Consider the following 20,309-nt stretch of genomic DNA (forward strand, 5'->3'; position numbering starts at 1 on the left):
TGTATATTGAAACTTCACACAGTAGTATCTATATTTTACAGCACTAGCACCTTTTTGATAAAGATCTCACAACACTAACTTTTTAAATATAACTATTGGGTATTCAACTTATCATATCATTCAAGCAATATTTATAAGCAAGTGCTACATAGTACTAGATAGTCCAGCAGGCTTTTTAGCTGGTGAGTCACCAATACCGGAATCTAAGATATCTAATAATTAAAACCTCACAGGACACCTGGGTGGCTGTCAGTTGAGCGATGACTCTTGATTTCAGTTCAGGTCATAATCTCATGGTTCACAGGATGGAGTCCCCAGTAGGGTTCTGTGCTGACAGCACAGAGCGTGCTTTATACTCTTTCTTCCCTCTCTCTCTGCCCCTCCCCCGTGTGCACATTCATATGCACACACACTCTCAAAATAAATACTTAGAAATTAAATAAATAATAAAATCTCTCAGGGGCGCCTGGGTGGCTCAGTTGGTTAACTGTCCGACTCTTGATTTCAGCTCAAGTCATGATCTCATGGTTTGTGGGTTCAAGTCCGGCACAGGACTCCACCCTGACAGCAGGGAGCCTGCTTGGGATTCTCTCTCTCCCTCTCTGACCCTCCCCAGAGCTCTCTCAAAAATAAATTAATAAACTTGTAAAAATAAAATAAAACCTCTCTGGCCCAGCTCATATCACTAAATTCCTTCCCCAAGTTCAGTAACACTACTAACACTACATGGACACTGCTCTGGGATCTCAGTATGAATCATGCAACTTAAACAGCCAGGTCAGTAGGCTTAGAGTTTTAAGAGTCACAAAGTCTTTAAGAAATGTACTTAAAAATTTTTTATTTAAAAAGAATTGTACTCTTTAGCTACTCTTATTATGGAGTGGTTAGAAAGTTTTCCTGTACTAGAGTTATTACAAGCACAGCACCACGATAATCCCTTATATAGCACCCGGTAAAGAACCAAAGGTAATATTACTTACTGACAAGAATGACATTTTATTAGAGCAAAGATGATACAATAAGCAGATGTGAGAGAGAAGCCTGTTAGTTCCTTCAGGCAGAGGTGAGTAATACACTAGCAGCCCTTAATTAGACTGGTCTCTTTCTGGATCTGGATACTCCGATCTCCATAACACACTTAAGAATCACCCTGATCTCATCAATACCAAAAGACGTTTACTCTGCATATGATTTATCTCACCTATTTAATGAAAACTCTACCAGATTCAATCTCAGGTAATATTCTCCAGCCTTGATTTAAAAGAGGGGCAGGGTAATGTGCGGATGGAATGACACCTTGACGTTCTATGACACAGCCCTATACGGTACTACTCAGTCATCCCTCAAAGTAGCATAGTGTCTCCATCAGTCTTGGCTTCACACGGTCTCTCAATAGGACAGTCAGGTGAGGCAGCAGCTTCTGCTGTGCTTTGAAAATAATTTTAAATTACCCGAAAATACACAATGCCATTTACCCAATCATATGTAAACTTGAAGCGCTAAGGGCTTTAAACCATATAATCAAATTCTCTTATTTTAAAATCCAAATTTCACAGGGCACCTGGGTGGCTCAGTCAGCTGGGTGTCCGACTTCGGCTCAGGTCATGATCTCACGGTTCGTGGATCTCACAGTTCAAGCCCTGCGTCTGGCTCTGTGCTGGCGGCTGGCTCAGGGCCTGGAGCCTGCTTCTAATTCTCTGTCTCCCTCTCTCTCTGACCCTCCCCTGCTCACGCTGCCTCTATCTCTCTCTCAGAAATAAAGAAAACATTAAAAAAAATTTTTTAATCCAAATTTCACTAAAATTATTTTCACTGTGAATAGGAAAATACTTTTCAGTAGGAGAAATTCCTAAATCAATAGTCACTTCTAGAATGGAGACTCTTTTTTGAAATCTAATGATAACACTGCCATTGAATATATTTTCATTCTAAAATTCTCTTGATTTCTCATTTCTTTGTATCCTTTTCCTAAATGAATCTTTTCTTCTCTCTTATCTGGGAGAATCCAAACCAAAGACACACAAAGCTAAAATGGATGAATCAGGATTAGCAGTAAGACGTGTTATTTCAGCAAATTAACTCAACTAAATTTGGTTTAACTTACATAGCATTAGGCATACTCCAATCTCTCTCAGAAGTTATCACCAAATTTTTTTTTTTAATACAGACATTAAAGTTAGCTGGGCCCATGAATCTTTCATAGTAGTAGGGCTGACAAGAAAAACAATCAACAAAAACCTAAGGGGAGTTTCAGGACTAAACCATTTGGGTAAGCTATGGCTATTGCCTGCACACACTTCCAAATAAATCAAGAAGTTCTGTACCCCAGGGGCGCCTGGGTGGCTCACTCGGTTAAGCATCTGACTTTGGCTCAGGTCATGATCTCACAACCTATGGATTCGAGCCCATCAGGCTCTGTGCTGACAGCTCAGAGCCTGGAGCCTGCTTCAGATTCTTTGTCTCCCTCTCTCTGTCCCTCTCCCTACTTGTGCTGCCTCTCTCTCAAAAATAAGTATTAAGGAAAAATAAAAAAAGAAATAAAAAAAAGAAATTCTATACCCTAGAAATTGGGGAAGGCAGAAGAAATGAGTTCCAAAACCTTGCAACTTAGTTCCACTGAACACCATTATGATTCTGCACGGCAAATAAACTGGCAAGAGATGAGATGGTTCTGAAGCAGTCCTTCCCACTGACTGGGTCAAGAAACCCACTTAGCACTAACTCATTAAAAGCTGACAACAGGGGAGCCTGGGTGGCTCAGTAGGTTAAGTGGGACTTCAGCTCAGGTCATGATTCATGCTCACGGTTCATGGGTTCTAGCCCCGCATCGGACTATGTGCTGACAGCTAGCTCAGAGCCTGGAGCCTGTTTCAGATTCTGTGTCTCCCTCTCTCTCTCTCACTCTGACGGTCCCCTGCTCAGGCTGTCTCTCTGTCGTTCTCTCTCTCTCTCTCTCTCTCTCTCTCTCTCTCTCTCTCGGAAATTTAAAAAAAAAAAAAGCTGACAATAAATCTCAATAGTCCACTTCTGGTGTTCAGAGAGAACAACTCTCAGGGACAACTGTTCTTGTGATCCAACTAGCACAAGAGTAGCACCCTTTTGAGATGCAAACTACATCTAGACAAAGAAAAGCTTTATTCCAGAAAACCTGGCTCCGGATACCCTCAGAAGGACATCTGGTTTCCCATAACATTCATCCAGTTCAAGAAACAACGCATGCCGACTGTCTGCTAAGTACTTACAATGAAGGAATCTCAAGTTTACATAAAAAATTATTTTTGAAATTAACTTTTCAACATTTTACTATATATGTGGAAATCATATTGCTGACTTACCAGTGTTTGAGTTGTTTTTTTTTTTCAGTAGCAGAGTCAGGTTTGTACTGAACCAGATACTTACTGACCTGATCAATCTTACAACCAACATGTTCAAGGTGACGGTCTTGGGTTAAGGATACAGAAATGGCCAGGAAACAAGATGAAACTCACTGGCTCATGTATGAGTCAAACCTCACTATACCTTTTTCTAAAAAGGCAGTGACAACAATGATTTACTAAGTGTTTCTTCCCTCCTCCTCAATTTACTCTTTTCTACTGCAGTCCTCAATCTGAATTCCACCAATCCTTCAAAACTCAATTTAAATGCCATCTCAACAGTAACTTCTTCCATGACTTCACATCACCAATGCTACTGTACCCTCTTCTCACTGAATTCTAAACCATATATTATCCATCCTCATTCACCTGTTGTTACTTTTTCCATGTTTGTCTGGTCTTTCCAACAAAACTGTGAGGTCTTTAAGGGCAGGAACCATGTATTCCTTGGTACTGCCTCCAGGATATTCTGCTGGGAACCTTATATGTACACAGGAAGTATTCAGTTATATTTAACTGCATTGAGTTTCAACTTACAAATCAGGTATGACAGACAATAAATGAGACTCAAAAGATCAGTAAGTTCTCCTCCAGGCATCAAACTAAGACTTCTAAAAACACCTACTAAGTCTTTCAAACTACCCCTTTTCAAAAGCATGAAGCAGGGACTTGAGAAGTTAAGAGAAGATATAATAAGCTGTGGCAAGTTAGACTGTTTTCTCATTTTTAAAAGCAAACAGTGAGCAGCACTTAAAGATCAGAAGACCACAATGTTCAACAAGGCTTCGCATTCAGCATGTCACTGGTCACACATACTGGCTAAATCCCAAACTCCCTCTCTGTGGTTAAGAGAGGTTTCCAGAGGCTTTGGTGTCTGCTGACCAAAAAAAAAAAAAAAAAAAAAAAAAAAAAAAAAAAAAAANGCAACAAAAAAAAAAAAAAAAAAAAAGCAAAAACAAACAAACCAAAAAAACCCACAAGGCACCTGCTCTTCTTAGCCCTAAAATATGGCAAAAAGTGTGCGCACACATACACAGCCCAATCAGCAAGCAAAAGTGAAACAGCACACCGATGAAACTATGTCCCTGGAGTTATAGGGAGTGGGGCAAATAGAGGAAAGAAAATGCCATAAAAGCCTGAAGAGTCACTTTTAGGTGAAAAGACTAAAATAAAATACCCTTTAGACCTTATATCCTTAATTCACTAGATAGACTCCATCTGTTTCTAAGGAATAAGACACGCAGACAGACTTTAGCAGGTTTTCTCGCAGACCGCACTGAGACACCATAAACACGGAGGTGAGTCCTGATGTAGCCACCCTGTCTTAAGGCTGAACCTGGATATTTCCAAAGAAAAGAACAACCATAAGTAATTCTCAAGATGGCTGGCCAAGGGCAGAATTACCATTCATCCGTGTGGCTCTCCTTGCAGTAGCTCATAAGCCAACCCAAAAGAGCCGGGTCTGGAGGGTTGCAGCTGGCTTGCTTGCTGCAGAAGCACATTCTTTACAGCCACAGCACCACCTCTCTGGAGGCTGGTGGACAGTCCGGCAGAAACGGGTGAAAACCAATTTTATGTCAAAGGACGCAGCCCCCCAGCATTCCGTCCTGGATCTTTTCTGATTAAGAGACAGACTCGGAGAAGGGGGACAAGGGCGGGAGGTGGTGCTAAACGCACTGGCCACAGCACAAGCAAGCTGCAACAATACGCCCTGCCTTCTTCCCAGAGCCATTTCCTTCAACAGTGACAGGGAGTCACGGGCGGTCTGCAAGTCATTAGTACACTTGTTTTCACTTTCACAAGAACCCTGGAAGCCGCTGAAGGGCAAAATCCCCTCACCTCCCCAGAGTTACCTCCCAACCCTCTTTTTCTCTCGGTGCTAGCTTCCTACCTTCCCTAGGGACAACCCTCAGCCATCCGCTATTTGGCTCCACTGGGGAGGGGGGAGGGGGAGAGGGCTCTGGTTAAAAGTGGAAAAGGCCGTAGAGGAAGGTGAGAAACAACTGCAGAAAGAGTATCGAGGATGGGGGCGGAGGGAAGAGGTCATCGTGGGAAGGAGACAAGAGTGAAAAAGAAGGAAAGAAAAATCGAGGAGAAGAGTTGTCAGAAAACTTGCTAAGATCGACAAAAAGATGGAGAGGAGCGGGTACAGGGATGAGAGAGGAGCGAGGGGCAGGTGGACCGTCCGAGGGGGTAAAGGGGCCGGGCGGGAGCTCGGGGGCAGGGGCCGGGGCCGGGACGCCCGGGGTCTGGAGCCCGCNGACGGCGGCTCGCAGGTCCTCCAGCCTTCCAACGAGAGCAAAGAAAGAGCGTCACCGGAAACCACCGAAACTCTGGGGTAGAGCGGCACGCGGCGTTTCCCTTTCCCTCCTCCTGGAGGTCCGTGCGCCGTGGGCTTGCTTCGCGGAGTTAGACTGCGTGGACCCGGAGGTTAGTGGGGGATGCTGCCTGGACGAAACGGCCCTGTTCCCGGACCAGGGGTCCCAGTCTGGAACGGGAAGCTGCGAGAACGGTGTGAAGAGTCAGGCGCTGAGCTCCTTGGAAGTCCTTTTCTGAGGATGCTTGCCCAAAGACGTGTGGGTGGGAATACGGAGGCTGAGAGGCAGAGACACGGCCCCTGGGGATCTGGGAGCATAAATGAACCGATCAGTGTTTGGTAGCGCTTGGGATAACAAGGAGGTCGTTATGCTGTAGAGTCGACTATGTCTGTTTCTGTTTGCGTCTACTTTGTCAAGAAGTAGAATTTCAGAATTAAATACTGCCCTTCAGACAACATACTTCATCTCCTATTTGAAATACCCAGTTGAGAAGTTTCCCTTTACTTTATTTTCCTAAGTTGTAATTTCCTTTAGGGACTGGGAATGCCATTGCCTGTTCACTCCCAGTGGGCTGTGAACAGGGGCCTTAATTCTTCCAAGCAAATGAAATATGGAATTTAAGGTCTCTGACATTACAAAAACCATCTACAACAATTTTTCAAGATGAGAATCGCACCTAATCCCATCAAGGTCAATTTGTCATATAGTCTTCTAGTCATTTGTCTTTTTTTCTATGTGCACATACTTCCTTTTTTTTTCATAATAATTGAATTTTCCTGTACACTTTGCTTTGTGACCTGCTTCTTCCACTTAATGAACAATTTTCTATGCTTATACATGAACTTTGTTTTAAGTGGTGGGGTAGTATTCCACGATAAGGGTGTGCCATCATTTACTGAATTAATTCCTTATTGTTAGACATAAGGTTGTTTAAGAAGTACAGTGACACCTTTTTATTATTTTCTTGAGACAGAGTATCTCAAATGAAATTATTAGGTTGAAGGGATGCAAGATTTTAAGGCTTTTGATACGTAATGTCAAAATTGCCCCCAGAAAGTACATGAATTTGCACTCAGAAGCTCTGCTTCCAGCATCAAAGAAAAACCTTCCATCATACAGTCTTTTTTCCCCCTAGATCTGAGACTCCTTGGTAAAATGACTCAAGCAGAAATTAAACTGTGTTCTTTGTTGCTGCAAGAGCATTTTGGAGAGATCGTAGAAAAAATTGGAGTCCATCTAATCAGAACTGGCAGCCAGCCATTAAGAGTAATTGCCCACGACACAGGAACGTCGCTGGATCAGGTATGTGTGCTGACGTTAATTTGTTTTTACTCGTTTACCTGCCTTTAAATGCTGTTGCTCCTTACCCCACAAAATAGAAAAGGGAGAGAGTCTCCCCCAGGTTCGAAACAGTGTCGTGGTGGGGGAGGGGGGGAGATATAGGCCTCAAGGTTCTTCTCAAGGTGGTTCATGACAGCTTCTTAGACAAATCTTTGTTCTTATTATGTCAGACCTCATTATTCATAATGTGTCTATTAATCTCAGTGTGACCTTAAGGAATGAGAATAATGGAGAGGAAGTACATTGTACTTTGAATGATTAGAGGAAATATGAGCATCACAGGGAGAAGTCTTGCTGATTTGTTTCATTGACATGTGATTCGTAATAACTGTGCCAGTGGAGGGAAGGAAGAAGCAGAGATCCTCAGCCAGCCATCTCCTAACACTTAGTAAATTGTTGGACAAAAGTTGGCAACGCAAGCGAGCTGTGTCTTTAGATCTTCCTTTTCTTTCTTCTGGGTCCCGTCTAGGTCAAAAAAGCCCTTTGTGTGCTCATCCAGCATAACCTGGTAGTATATCAGGTGCACAAACGTGGCGTTGTGGAGTATGAAGCCCAATGCAGCCGAGTGTTGCGAATGCTTAGGTATCCCCGGTACATCTACACTGCCAAAACACTGTACAGTGACACCGGGGAGCTGATTGTCGAGGAGCTGCTGTTGAATGGCAAAATGACGATGTCAGCTGTTGTGAAGAAAGTGGCAGACCGGCTTACAGAGACTATGGAGGGTCAGTACTGTGTCCCCAGCAAAAGCACAGGCTGCCTGGCTGCAGGAGTGGGCCCTCAGCGGACGTAGGCCGTCTCACCCGCCTCTTTCCCCCTGTTGTACAGATGGGAAGACCATGGACTACTCTGAGGTATCGAACACCTTTGTGCGACTAGCAGACACCCACTTCGTGCAGCGTTGCCCCTGGGTGCCTGTCACTGAGAATTCAGACCCTGGGCCGCCACCACCTGCTCCCATTCTTGTCATCAGTGAAAAGGACATGTACTTGGTTCCTAAACTGAGCTTGATAGGTAAGGAATGTTAACCCCTAGACCTATGACTTGCCCTAATTGTGGATTCTTCCTCAGTGCTCGTTAAATGAACGAAGGAATCGATCGAGCGGTTACCCAGGATTTCCTCTGTGCCAGATACTGTGGTGTAAAATGATGAAAACACAAGTCCCTTTTGGGCCTTAAGTCAGTCTACTGTAAGAGACTCACCTTAATCAAATAACCACATAGATGTGTAACTAACAAACTGTGGTAAGTATTATGAAGGAGAAGTATGAGGTGTTATGAAAACATATGACAGAGGACCAGATTTATCAGGGTTTAGAACACATGCTTCTTTAAGAAAGTGGCATTTGAACTAATATTTGAAACAAAAGTAGGAACTAACCAGTGAGGTCATGTATGAAGGGGGACAGAGGGTAAACATTTTTTGCAAACGGAATAGTATGCAGTGAGGAACAAAAATAGGATATTTGAGGAAGTAAGAGATAAGTCGGTGTAGTTAAAGCAGGGTGAGCAAAGGTAAGAGAACAATGAGATAAGGGTAGCAATAGGCAGGGAGGTGCCTGGGTGGCTCAGTCAGTTAGGCTTCTGACTCTTGATTTCGCCCAGGTCATGCTTTCACAGTTGATAAGATCAAGCCCCACGTCAGCTCCATTCTGACAGCACAGAGCCTGCTTGGGACTGGCTCTCTCTCTCTTTCAAAATACATAAATAAACTTAGAAAGAAAGATAGGCAGGGACTAGATCGTGCAAGAACTTCTATAGCAACTTTTTTATCCTGAGAGCAAAGGAAAACCACTAAAGGATTTAAAGGAAGGGACATGACCTTATTTGCATTTTTATTCACTAACTTGAATTTCGTGTAGCTCCTCGGCCTCCTCAGCAACTTTAACCTAGAGGCAGCTGGAGACGTCTTGGGGTGGAGGGACCCTGCTCTGAGGGTCAGTGATTTCCTGTGTTCATACGAGATGTGGCCTGACCGGGCACCTGTTGTCTTTGGCAGGAAAAGGAAAAAGGAGAAGATCATCTGATGAGGACGCCGCTGGAGAGCCCAAGGCCAAACGACCAAAACACGGCGCAGATCACAAAGAGGTACTGGGGGCTTGGTGAGCAGGAGTCCTCACCCTGAGGCAAGGCAGAGACAGCACTGAGGTAACAAGCCCCAAAAGAGTTGACGAGGTCCTTGGTGGGGAAGGAGTACGATTGCAAACTTCATTAAATATTGGCCAGGGATAAACTAACGAAGTGTGAACTCCATTGCCGTCCCCTTCTGAGGCTTAACCTTAACTTCAGTCATTGGACAGAGGTAACAGCTTATGCCAGGAAAAAGGCTGCCTGTTCTCTCTGTGAAGTAAGAGGCAGGGTCATCCACTGAGAGCAAGCAGAGAGGGGTCCATGGGAGATTTAAGGAAGAGTCCAGACAGAGAAAGATTAGAAGTGAGTGTAGAGGATCTGAAGTGGGGGACTGTGAGTTTGCCTTGTCAAGGCAGTGTTCCACATGATCGCGGGATTTTTGTCCACCCCACGTAGTTGCTACTGGGTAGGAAGAGAAATTGCGGACAGTTAAATCCAGTTCTTCCCCAAAAACCTCTTCCCCATATTCACCGTATCTAAATGTTTCCCTTCAATCCTTTTCTCCTCAGCCCATTCCAGACGATGGGATTTACTGGCAGGCCAACCTTGACAGATTCCACCAGCACTTCCGCGACCAAGCCATTGTCAGCGCAGTTGCCAACAGGATGGACCAGGTGATACCTGAGTGGGTGGGACGGTGGCCCGGATCAGGAGCATTCACTTATTTGCCAGAGGTGGCCATTGGCATACAGCCAGAGCCAGCGCAGCGGAGTGAAATCTGAATTCCAGTTCACTTTTCAAACCCAGACCAGCAGCGAGATCGTGCGGACTATGCTCCGGATGAGTGAGATTACCACTCCCTCTACCGCTCCCTTCACCCAGCCGTTGTCCTCCAACGAGGTGACTTTCACGTTCTTGTGCTCATTTTCTGACACGCCATCAGCTAGTATGATTCTGCTACATAGCGCCTGGGATTCGTTTTTATTGTTGGAGGCAGAACAGGGATTCTCTTCAGATGGTAGCTACTGAAATATTTGGCCTTGGAGCACCTGAATTGTTCGGTCGATTAAGCATCTGACTCTTGACTTTGGCTCAGGTCATGATTTCATGGTCCATGAGATCAAGTCCTTCATTGGGCTCCACACTGACAGGGCTCAGCACTGACAACCCAGAGCCTGCTTTGGATTCTCACTCTCCCTTTCTCTGCCCCTTCCTTGATCTCACGCACTCATACTCTCCCTGTCTCTCTCCCTCAAAATAAATAAATAAACACTTAAAAAAGGAAGGGAGGAGGGCGCCTGGGTGGCTCAATCGGTTAAGTGTCCAACTTCGGCTCAGGGCATGATCTCATGGTTCATGGGTTCGAGCCCTGTATTGGGTTCTGTGCTGGCAGCTCAGAGCCTGGAGCCTGTTTTAGATGCTGTGTCTCCCTCTCCCTCTGCCCCTCCCCCCTCATGCTCTGTCTCTCTGTCTCAAAAATAAATAAAAACTATTTTTTAAAAAAAGGAAAAAGGGAAGGAAGAGGGAGGGAGGAAGGAAGGAAGGAAGATTGATTTGGTCTCTAGGGATCCAGCCTTTAAAAACCTAAACCATTGTCTTGGTCAAAGTACATGCTCTTTCTAATTGTTCTTAGAATCCAGTATTTGGAATCTGAGAATCTTTGTTGGTGCTCAAAACATGATTTGGCCCCTTATATTTGTTTTGTTCAGTATATTCATTTTGTGTAGTTCAAATTTGTTTTTAATATATCTGTTTCTTGAAATATGAGTACTTAATGTATCAAGTACATTTATTTATATTCAATTGCATAATTATCCATATAAATACAGATGTATTGTCATTTATATTACTTAAAATTTTTTAAACTTGTTATATAACAAAATTTTCAGTTTTTTTCTTTTGACAAAAGTTATTACGTGACCTATATTCAAACAGCATAGAAATGTATAATTTTTTTTAAGTTGGAGTCCCCTTAACTGTTAGGAATGGTGGAGATGTTCTGTATCTTATTGTGGGTGTAATTGTCAACACTCATAAAATTGAACCTCTAAGATCTGGGCTTGTTTTATGTAACATTACCTCAGTTTAAATATATAGTTTTGTGTGATCCCAGCCCCAGGGGTTCCTGCCAATAGGTGGTGCTTATCTTTATTGTCACATTTATGTAGAGACATATATATGTATATTTTAGCAAAAAAAATGGGATTTTACTCTACATATTGTTCTAACGTTCCCTTTTTCATGTGACACTGTATCTGAGCCACCTTTTTCACGTCCGTGGTATAAATCTACCTCATTTTCCATAATGGCAGTATCATATTCCACTTACTAGCCATGCTGTACTTTATTTTAATCAGTTTCTTATTATCGTGCACTTGGATTGTTTCTAGTTTTTTACTCTTACAAACAATGCTGCTAAAATGAAAACATCTGTATTTCAGTAATGTCAGCCATCCTAAGTTCCCAAACCCATTTTCTCCATCTCTTTTTGCTCTCTAGATCTTTAGATCCCTACCTGTTGGCTATAACATCTCTAAACAAGTTCTCGATCAGTATCTCACTCTACTGGCAGACGACCCAGTAAGTCTGTTTTTGCTTTTTTACGGTTTATTTCTGCCGCTGAAACTTGGTATGCTCGGTGGCCTCACTCCCTGCCCAGCCCTCTCAGACAGCCGCTCTGCTGTCATCCGGTGGGAGGGCTGCCTGCCGCACACTCTTGGCCAGATTTGCTCCTTTGGAAACAGAATCACTGGACTTTCCATTCAATTAACACACTCTCTCTCTCTCTCTCTCTTTTTTTTAATAGCTAGAGTTTGTTGGAAAGTCTGGCGACAGTGGTGGAGGAATGTATGTCATCAGTATCCTTACGAGTTATTTCCTTACAGTTGGGCAGCCTGAGCTATGAAACGAAATAGTGACTTACGAAAGAAGAGATTGGATAATATTTAGTACAATTAATAATTTAGAAAGTAGAACTACAACATTTATGACAAAGAAGTAAAAAGGGCTTTTAAGTAACCAAATTTTAGTTCAGCAAAACCCTGACTTAAATCCTAGTAAATTGAGGTATTGAAATACTTACATCCTAGAAATGAGACCAAGGTGAAAGATAAAATTGCATTTAAATTTTAACTTACAGACTTAGGAATAAAGCTAAGATCCCAGGGACCAGGCTGAAATGTTACGGACCTTAATCCTCTACATGAAGACCTGCATAAAGCTCTAGGATCCCTAGCCACAGCCACTCTGGAGTCTGTTGTACAGGAGAGGTAAGGGGGTCACCCTGCTCAGGGTGGGGGTCAGACACTTCCACGCTCCATTGAACAAGCAATGTGATCAATATGTAAGCAGTCAATGTAGATACATCTTGGTGCATCTTGCCCCATTTTTCCACTGGGCTGGTACAGCTCCCATCCACTACTACTCTTCACCCTAAATATCCTACTGCTTAATTCCCAATGATGCCAATTAACCAGACCTCCTAAAGCCTTTCTTTACAAATGCAGGAACTGAGGTACTTATGATTAGCAGCACTGCCATCAGTCTGTGGAGTTGGGAAAGGAATCCCTGACCGCTGCTCCTCTCTCTGGTCCCGGCTCTGTACATGGAAACAGAGCAGCCACCATTTGCGACTCGGACAAAAACTTACCTATGTTGGTTTGCCATTTACTTTCTTTATTCCTTTCCAGATTTGGGTCTCGCTGTGCCAGAATATTCCGTCTAGTTTTGCAAAAGAAACACCTGGAGCAGAAACAGGTAGAAGACTTTGCAATGATTCCAGCAAAGGAGGCGAAGGATATGCTTTATAAGATGCTCTCAGAAAATTTCATATCACTCCAGGTAACCGATGGCACAATGGTCACCAACCGGTGGGACTGGCCTAGGGCGAAAGAAACTCCTGAGACAGACATCCTGAGCCCCACGCAATCTCCCTGTCCAGGTCTGAGATGGAAAAAAAAGATTCACAAAGACATAGCAAGCACTTGAAAGAGAACTGGGAAGCTTTAAGTGGCCTAGTTGAAAAGAGGCACAGCCAAGAAATCACCCCAGAAATCTCCCTTTTTCCCTCAGCTCCTAGTCCCTGCGATTTGTCCTTTCTTCCGGCCTTGGGTTTATTACAGATTAAATCTCTCAGTAGCATCTACTGGGTCTTCACTACATGCAGAGCCACAAATTATATACCCTGTGAGGAAACAGAATCTCAATTCTGCCTCTGACTCAAATATATTGAGCAGATTACCTACCGTCATTTTTTCTCATCCATAAATGATGATGGATGGTGGTAATAAAAATAATACGGTTTATCCTAAAGATCAAACACAGTCAGTAACCTTCAGTTGCCTTCTCTTTCTTCCCCACTGAGGCTGTCCACAGTCATACAGGAAAGTCTCTTCCTGTGGCTGACTTTGCCATAAACCCAGGTGCTGAATGACTGGAGAAGAGGAAAGTATCCATGAAAGAAAGGGCTGAGTAGCTCTGGACGGGACAGGTGTTTACTTTGCCAGTTCCAAAGAACAGTTTGATTTCTCTTCTCTGTCTTTCTGTGGACAAATAGGAAATTCCCAAAACGCCAGACCATGCCCCATCCAGGACCTTCTATTTATATGCCGTGAACATCCTGTCAGCTGCGCGAATGTTGCTGCACAGGTGCTACAAGGTAACTCTTTCTGGACTTTCTCCCCATCCCTTTCACACAGACCGGTCTCACCCCCGTGCCCCCATTCGCCATTTTACCTGAGCCACTGAAATAGAAGCATGTGCATTTCTGTCTGTCTTCTCTCCCCTCAGAGCATTGCCAACTTAATAGAAAGGAGACAGTTTGAAACCAAAGAGAACAAGTGAGTAGCATTTTGCATTTGAGTAAGTACATTTTCAAGGTCAAAGCCTTGAAGGGAAATTTCCTGTAGAGATAGAAACCAAAAGAGACAATAAGCAGTTTAGTTGCACTGAATTCTTGTCTTAGGTTGACATAAATCAGACATTAGTGTAAACTGCTCCAATATACCCCCAGTAAAATAATTTCGCAGATTAAATTTATAGAAGACGTACAAACTGGCATTAAATGTTAAGGGCAGGTGAGAGGNTACATTAGTGTAAACTCCAATATACCCCCAGTAAAATAATTTCGCAGATTAAATTTATAGAAGACGTACAAACTGGCATTAAGTGTTAAGGGCAGGTGAGAGGCAGTAAGTAAGAGTTTGAGGAGTGAAGTCATATGTTTATTTAAATTTGTAAGAACTGTTGTCACTGGGTGACGATANATGTTAAGGGCAGGTGAGAGGCAGTAAGTGTTTGAGGAGTGAAGTCATATGTTTATTTAAATTTGTAAGAACTGTTGTCACTGGGTGACGATATCCATTTGGTCAGGAACGTGGGAGAAGGGGGACTTCTGCCATAAGGCTAATGGGTAAAAGGATCTCTAAGGTGAGGGGACACGCCTCAGAGTTTGTCTGTCTGATAGGCGTCTGCTAGAAAAGTCTCAGAGGGTGGAAGCCATCATTGCATCTATGCAGGCGACAGGCGCCGAGGACGCACAGCTACAGGAAATAGAGGAGATGATCACAGCCCCCGAGCGGCAGCAGCTAGAAGCCCTGAAGCGTAATGTGAACAAGTGAGCCTCATAAAGCGCAAACCTGTGTTTCAAAATACCTTTCCGATGAGTCCACCTCGGTGCCCTGCTACCACTCTGACTTCACCCAAGCAAACCCAAACTCACTGTCTTCTTCCCGGGCTCGGCTGGCAGAATGTAATCCACCTGCTTTCCGAAGCAAGGCCCTCTGAAAGCGTCTTCAGCTTCTCCTCCTTTACCGCACGCTCTGATTCACCAGGGCTGTTGATTTAACTGAGCAACATGCCTCAAATCTGGCCTTTCACCTCCTCCTCGAGCAGGCCACCATCACTTCTTTTCTAGACCTCTGCAGTCACCTCCCCCTTCAGACTATCTCGTAAAATGCCCTCGAGTCCATTTGCCCTGGCCGCTGATCTTAAGTATGCTGATGAATGTTCAGTCTGAAAAAAATGCTTTCACTTTTTCACTCAGGTTGGATGCCAGTGAGATCCAGGTGGATGAAACCATCTTCCTGCTGGAGTCCTACATCGACAGCACCATGAAGAGACAATGACCCGGAAGAAGAGCCTTCCTCAGCACGTCTGAGGAGATTGTAAGGAAAAATAAAGGCAGTGCCTGATGCTTTCTTTACAGTGGGATATGTTGCAGATTCTTACACTGAAACGCCTTTCCATCCTTATTGCCCAGAATACACGAGAAAGTTTTTTAAGGTTTGCCGATCCTGTCTTAGCCGCATCACTATATTCTCCCTTCATCAGGTCTTGACGGAGGAAAGGACCTTAAATCAGCTAGATTAATCCTCTGTCAGATGCATCATTTCCCAACAGGATGTCAGCGGAGCCTGTGTTTGAACGTCCCTAACAGTGGAATAAACTTTTTCCTGAGCAGTTCATTCCATTCTCAAAAGGCTACACCTGTTCTCCATTTTGTTAAATTGTAAACCTACACACCCAGTAGGGAATAAAAACTGTTTTCAGGGCCAGCAGGTGGATTGGTCCCAGCATTCACAGTAGAATCTGTGGACAGAAGCCACATTTGCCAGCTCCAGGCCTCTAACACATCTGCCACTGTGTGTAAGACACGTAGCACGATGCCTGGCATATGGTAAACACTCAAGAGGTCATTGCCTTCCTCCGTGGATTCTTAAAAGCAGCGATTCGAAGTTTTCTCTCAGTACCACAGGTAGATGATTTAATCTTGTTGGAGTAATTTGTCCCAGTAGCTTCAGTTCATATAAAGCAGGTAGGTGTTGTTATAATCTCTTCAGTTTCCTCTTAAATGTCCGTTCTAATTCATTAAGATTAATGAATTAATCTAATGCAACAGTCAAGTGCCAATTAATTGCTAGCCATTATATTGGATATAATATACAAAGGTAAGTAAGAGACCGTTCCTGTCTTCAAGCCACTCACCATCCTTGACTGAGCACCTGTTGGTGCCCAGGACTGGGCCAGGCTTTAGGGATACAAAGATGAATAAGCCTTGCATGCATAGCCTAGTGAGAGGAGACAAGTAACAAGGAAATAACAGAAAAGTATTTTATACAAAGAGGTAAGGAAAGGAACCACAGAGAAAGTCACAATCTCTTTTGAAAGATAAGGATTTGCCAGGTGGAAGGGGAGAGGGCTCCCAGAGGGAGGCAGAGCCTGGTTCCAGGAAGAACTGCAAATAGGATGGGACCAGAAAGTGGGGCGTAAGTCCCGCCAGAATTGAGGCTGGAGAGACCCGCAGGAGCAAGGGCTGGTGGGGCCTCGCTATTCTGTGCTTAGTAGCTAATCTCCTGAGCAGCTGGAGATGATTAGATCTGTGTTTGAGAAAGATCGCTCAGGAAGCACCCTAGAGAAAGAATTGGTAGGGGGAGGACTATTTCGGAGACTTGAGATACTATCTCCGAATTATGAGGCAGGCTCGGAACAGTGGAGACTGGAGAGCAAGACGCGGATTTGAGAAAGTTCAAGAAGGTGGCATCTGCTGCATCAGGTTGCCGTTTGAGCGAAGAGGAAGAAAAGGGAGGTGTGCGAAATGCTTCCTGAGTGCCTGGCGAGGAGACTCCCGTAACTAATGAAGTCGCGGCGATACCTGCTGCCAGAGATGGGTGCGCAAGGCGCTCGAGGGGGACAGAGTTCAGCACACCGCCAGCGGGGGGGGGTACGGGGGTTGAGAGATCAGCCTGAGATCACTCTTCTAAACGGAGAAGCGGGGAGGCAAAGAGAAGCTGAGGATCTAGAGGTTTCCTTCCTTGTCGCTTTCTAACACTGCCCCCGTGGCTCACCCCCGGGTGTTCTGTTTCCCGGGGTGCTCTGCCGCAGCTCCGCCAGGCTCGGACCCCGCCGAACGCCCGGGCGGAGGGGATGCGGCGCCGCTGGGCCAGCAGAGGGCGCTCCGCGGGCCGCGGCCCCAGAGCGGTGACATGGCCGCCGCGCGGGTGCTGCTGCTCCTGTCCGGGCGCTCGGAGTCGCCGAGCTTCGCGCAGAGCGTGTGTGGCCTTCTGGGCGCCGGGCCGGGGCTCGGGCCATGGCCCACGCACTGCGGCTGGAAGCGAGGACGACTCGTCCTCTCGGACCGGCAGTTCCCAGGCGCCTCGGCCAGGCTTCCGCTCCAGGTGGGGAGAAGGGGGACCCGGGGGGCGGGGGCAGGAGTGATGAGTCGAAGGAGGAGACTGGGGTCGGGCGGGAGCTGGCGGGAGAGGCCTGGGGGTGCAAGGATCGCCCCGACTCGACCTCCTCCCCTTCGCGCGGCGTCGCCCGACTTTGAAGCCCTAACCCAAACGGCTCCCTCCCAGCAGCGACCCCCTTTCTGCCCTTTCGCGGCCCTGGACCAGCAGCTCAGGGCTCCGGGGGCCGAGCTGCCCAGGAATCGAGGTGTGGATCTGGGTGTGGCCGTCCTTCTGCAGTCCAGCGACCAGTCTGTCTTATTAACGCGCAGGACACGCACCCTCAGCGTTTCTCCCAACCTCTGGGTACCCCCAGGTGAGTGCCCTGAGGACAAGATCCCAAGTCCCGGGGAAGGAAGTGGCCCTCCACCCAACAGTGTTATTCCCAGTTTCAGAAGGACAGAGAAACAGGCCCAGAAAGGGGGTAGGTCCCCTTTTCAGGAAGGATCAAAGCAGCATCTGTGCCCGCAGGGGGGGCGGGGGGGAATAGTCCGTCGGGATCCCTGGCCAGAAACACCACCACTTACCTACTGGTCCCACTGTTTTTGCAGGTGGGCACGTGGAACTTGATGAAGAGGTAACCAAACTGCTGCCCCAACCTTCACCCTGCCCCGAAACCCGAGACCTCTGGGGCTGCCCTGGGTGTGGGCTGAGGGAGGGGCACACAAAGGACTTGGCGGGGGAGGGCAGCACCTGCCCCTCTGACCTACCCTCTCTCACTCCCAGCTGTTGGACGGAGGGCTGCGGGAGCTTCGGGAGGAGAGTGGACTGCAGCTGCCCCAGGGCCAGTTCTCTTGGGTGCCTCTGGGGTTATGGGAGGTGAGACCGGACCAAGAGCCCTAAACAATGTCTTCATAGTCTACCTGTCTTGGCCACAGGGGAAACATGGCGGGGGGGGGGGATTTGGAGTCCCCAAATCCACTGGCTCCACCCGCGTCCCCCCTGCACCACCTCTTCCCTCCACTTCCTCAGCTACGCTTACAGTCTCAAGAAGAGACCAGAAGTTCTCACTTTTGCTGTATTCTTCTTAGTCTGCCTACCCTCCCAGGCTGAGCTGGGGGCTTCCCAAATACCATCACATCGTTCTCTATCTCCTCGTGGTCTCCCGGGAGTCACAGCAGCAGCTCCAGGTAGGGCCGGCAGTGCAGGAAGAAAACGGGGCTCAGGAGGCCCACGCAGCCTGGTTCTGTGACTAAGCGGGGGGCTGGGTCAGAGATTACCAAGAAATCCGATAGCCCCTGCTGCCCCTGCCCCAAGTCTCTCTCCATTCCACCTGTGGGTAGGCTGCGGTCAAGAACAGGCCCCGAGAGAGACCATGGCTGAGAGATCCACATGTTTGGCTCCAGGCCCGGATCCAACCAAACCCAAGTGAAGTGAGCGCCTTTATGTGGCTGGGACCAGATATAGCAGCTGTCGTAGCTGCCACAGAGGATGGGACAGAGGCACCCAGACATCTCCCCCGGGAGCTACCCCACTCCATCCCGTAAGTAAGAGCTTCCGCCTGACCCTCCAAATAACCAACACACACTCACTGAGAAGTTCCACCTCTCTCCCCATCTCGCGAGGGAATTCTGTGGGGGAATTCTGCGGGGTGAGGGGAGATTTAGGGAGAAGGCTGGTCAGCTGATAATGAAGAGAGCACATGAGATCAAAGACACTGTCCTCCAAGTCCAAAGGTTACTGCTCCGACTGGCTGGCACTGACCCACCTGGGTTTGACTCCCACTCTCCCGAAGGGGCAAGTCATTGAACTCTCCCCCCGCCCCCACCTTGAACCTGTTCCTTTCTGTAAAATGAGGTCGACACCGGCCTGCACGCCCAGCCAGCCCTCTCCTGCTCTGGCCGGGAGGCTTCAGTGAAATGGGCTAAGCCACAAGGCACAGCCCAGACAAGAGCTGTCACTGTGCAGTACAGTGGAACTCGGGGAGGATGGAAGAGTTCGACCTCTGGCCTTGCCCACGTCCACGCTGCTGTGGACGACCCCGACCACAGCCCCCACCACAGAGGAAGGCAACGAGAGGGTCAGCACGGGGACCAAGTTTGCCCTCAGGCTCTGGCTGCGACATCTGGGCAGGTAAGGACTTGGCTTCAGCTCCACGGTGTTGGGCTGAAGTCTCCGCGAGGGAGGAAAGGGAATAGCTGCTCCTGGAAATGCTCAGTGGGGGTCCCCCCCCTACACACACACACACACACACACACACACGCACGCACGCACGTGTGCGAAAGCAGACCCAGGGCCTGTAAGCAAGAATGGAGCCGGGGCCCCCTCTCCCTCCAACCAGGGATCTGGAAAGCGAGGTACAGAACTCCCTCCCCAGCCCACCTCCAAGACATTCACAGAACATTCACGACCTTTATTGTGGGTGAGAACTTTGCTACAACTTTGGGGATAAAAAGTAAAATTACAACATAGGTCCCAGGCCCCAGAGGAGCCTGAAAAAGGAGGCTGGGGAGAGCGGAAAGGTCCCCCCACCTCCCCGAAAAGGTGCAGGATTAGCCAGACCTCAGCACGGGGCCACGGGCCTTGAGAAGCTCAGGCCCCAAGCTGGTCGGTCAGCATACGCAACATTGTGAACTTAAATATATAAATAGAGAGAGACCTAGGCGGTAGGCCAGGCCCTGCTCCCCAGCCCTAGGGGTTCAGAGCTGAGGCCTTAGCTCCTCTGCAGTCATACTGGGAAGTAGGAGGCAGGGGAAGTCATCTTTGGAGTATTTTGGTTTTTCTTGTTTATGTACAAAAAAAAATCTGCAACCCAAAATAGAGTTCTCTGTCAGCGTGTCGGCCTGTCTTAGCTTCTCCACCTGTGTGTTTGGCCAAAGAGAACGGAATGGACGTGAAGAGACAACGGATGTGGGGAAGGAACAGAACCATCGGTTTGGGGAAGAGAGGGCATCTGGGGGACAAGAGAAAGGCCCCTGCCCATCCCCCCACCCCCCAGGCTCTAGTGGATTCAGCCCTTCCCCCAGCTTACCCCCCCCCCA

At 46.9% G+C, this 20,309-nt stretch overlaps 3 protein-coding genes across 11 annotated transcripts in view; 2 read left to right on the forward strand and 1 right to left on the reverse strand.

The window, feature by feature from the left end:
- RNF115 (ring finger protein 115) overlaps positions 1-6,157 on the reverse strand; it is a 90,177-nt gene extending 84,020 nt beyond the window's left edge. Inside the window, exons 1-2 of the mRNA XM_077753341.1 lie at positions 6,153-6,157; positions 5,525-5,660 (exon numbers count right to left, since the gene is read on the reverse strand). Of these exons, the coding sequence (XP_077609467.1) occupies positions 5,525-5,660; positions 6,153-6,157 (141 nt within the window). The remainder of the gene's footprint in view (positions 1-5,524; positions 5,661-6,152) is intronic.
- On the forward strand, positions 5,701-15,311 carry POLR3C (RNA polymerase III subunit C). 3 transcript variants are annotated; one of them, XM_077753518.1, is made up of 15 exons: positions 5,701-5,804; positions 6,828-6,994; positions 7,503-7,758; positions 7,862-8,047; positions 9,033-9,121; positions 9,673-9,777; positions 9,911-10,003; positions 11,603-11,683; positions 11,910-11,961; positions 12,312-12,372; positions 12,793-12,943; positions 13,659-13,760; positions 13,892-13,941; positions 14,568-14,717; positions 15,147-15,311. In XM_077753518.1, the coding sequence occupies exons 2-15, from the start codon at positions 6,848-6,850 to the stop codon at positions 15,226-15,228; spliced, it is 1,605 nt and encodes a 534-aa protein (XP_077609644.1). In that variant the 5' UTR covers positions 5,701-5,804; positions 6,828-6,847; the 3' UTR covers positions 15,229-15,311. The 3 variants fall into 3 exon arrangements, with proteins under 3 accessions (XP_077609644.1, XP_077609660.1, XP_077609653.1); XM_077753534.1 differs by lacking the exon at positions 9,911-10,003; XM_077753527.1 differs by lacking the exon at positions 5,701-5,804 and having other exon boundaries at positions 6,812-6,994.
- Positions 15,312-16,878: 1,567 nt separating this feature from the next.
- Positions 16,879-20,309, forward strand: part of NUDT17 (nudix hydrolase 17) — a 5,771-nt gene continuing 2,340 nt past the window's right edge. The window contains exons 1-7 of one of the 7 annotated variants that reach the window (XM_077753566.1): positions 16,879-17,277; positions 17,458-17,644; positions 17,880-17,905; positions 18,055-18,147; positions 18,360-18,458; positions 18,612-18,811; positions 19,237-19,401. In XM_077753566.1, coding sequence (XP_077609692.1) covers positions 17,086-17,277; positions 17,458-17,644; positions 17,880-17,905; positions 18,055-18,147; positions 18,360-18,458; positions 18,612-18,811; positions 19,237-19,401 — 962 coding nt within the window. In that variant the 5' untranslated portion in view covers positions 16,879-17,085. Of the gene's footprint in view, positions 17,278-17,457; positions 17,645-17,879; positions 17,906-18,054; positions 18,148-18,359; positions 18,459-18,611; positions 18,812-19,125; positions 19,217-19,236; positions 19,406-20,309 lie in introns of those variants that run through there. The other 6 variants (XM_077753551.1, XM_077753573.1, XM_077753558.1 and 3 more) reach the window with 6 other exon arrangements.

This window comes from Crocuta crocuta, unplaced genomic scaffold (genome assembly GCF_008692635.1).
Source record: "Crocuta crocuta isolate KB4526 unplaced genomic scaffold, BGI_CrCroc_1.0 scaffold620, whole genome shotgun sequence".
Classification (NCBI taxonomy): Eukaryota; Metazoa; Chordata; class Mammalia; order Carnivora; family Hyaenidae; genus Crocuta; species Crocuta crocuta.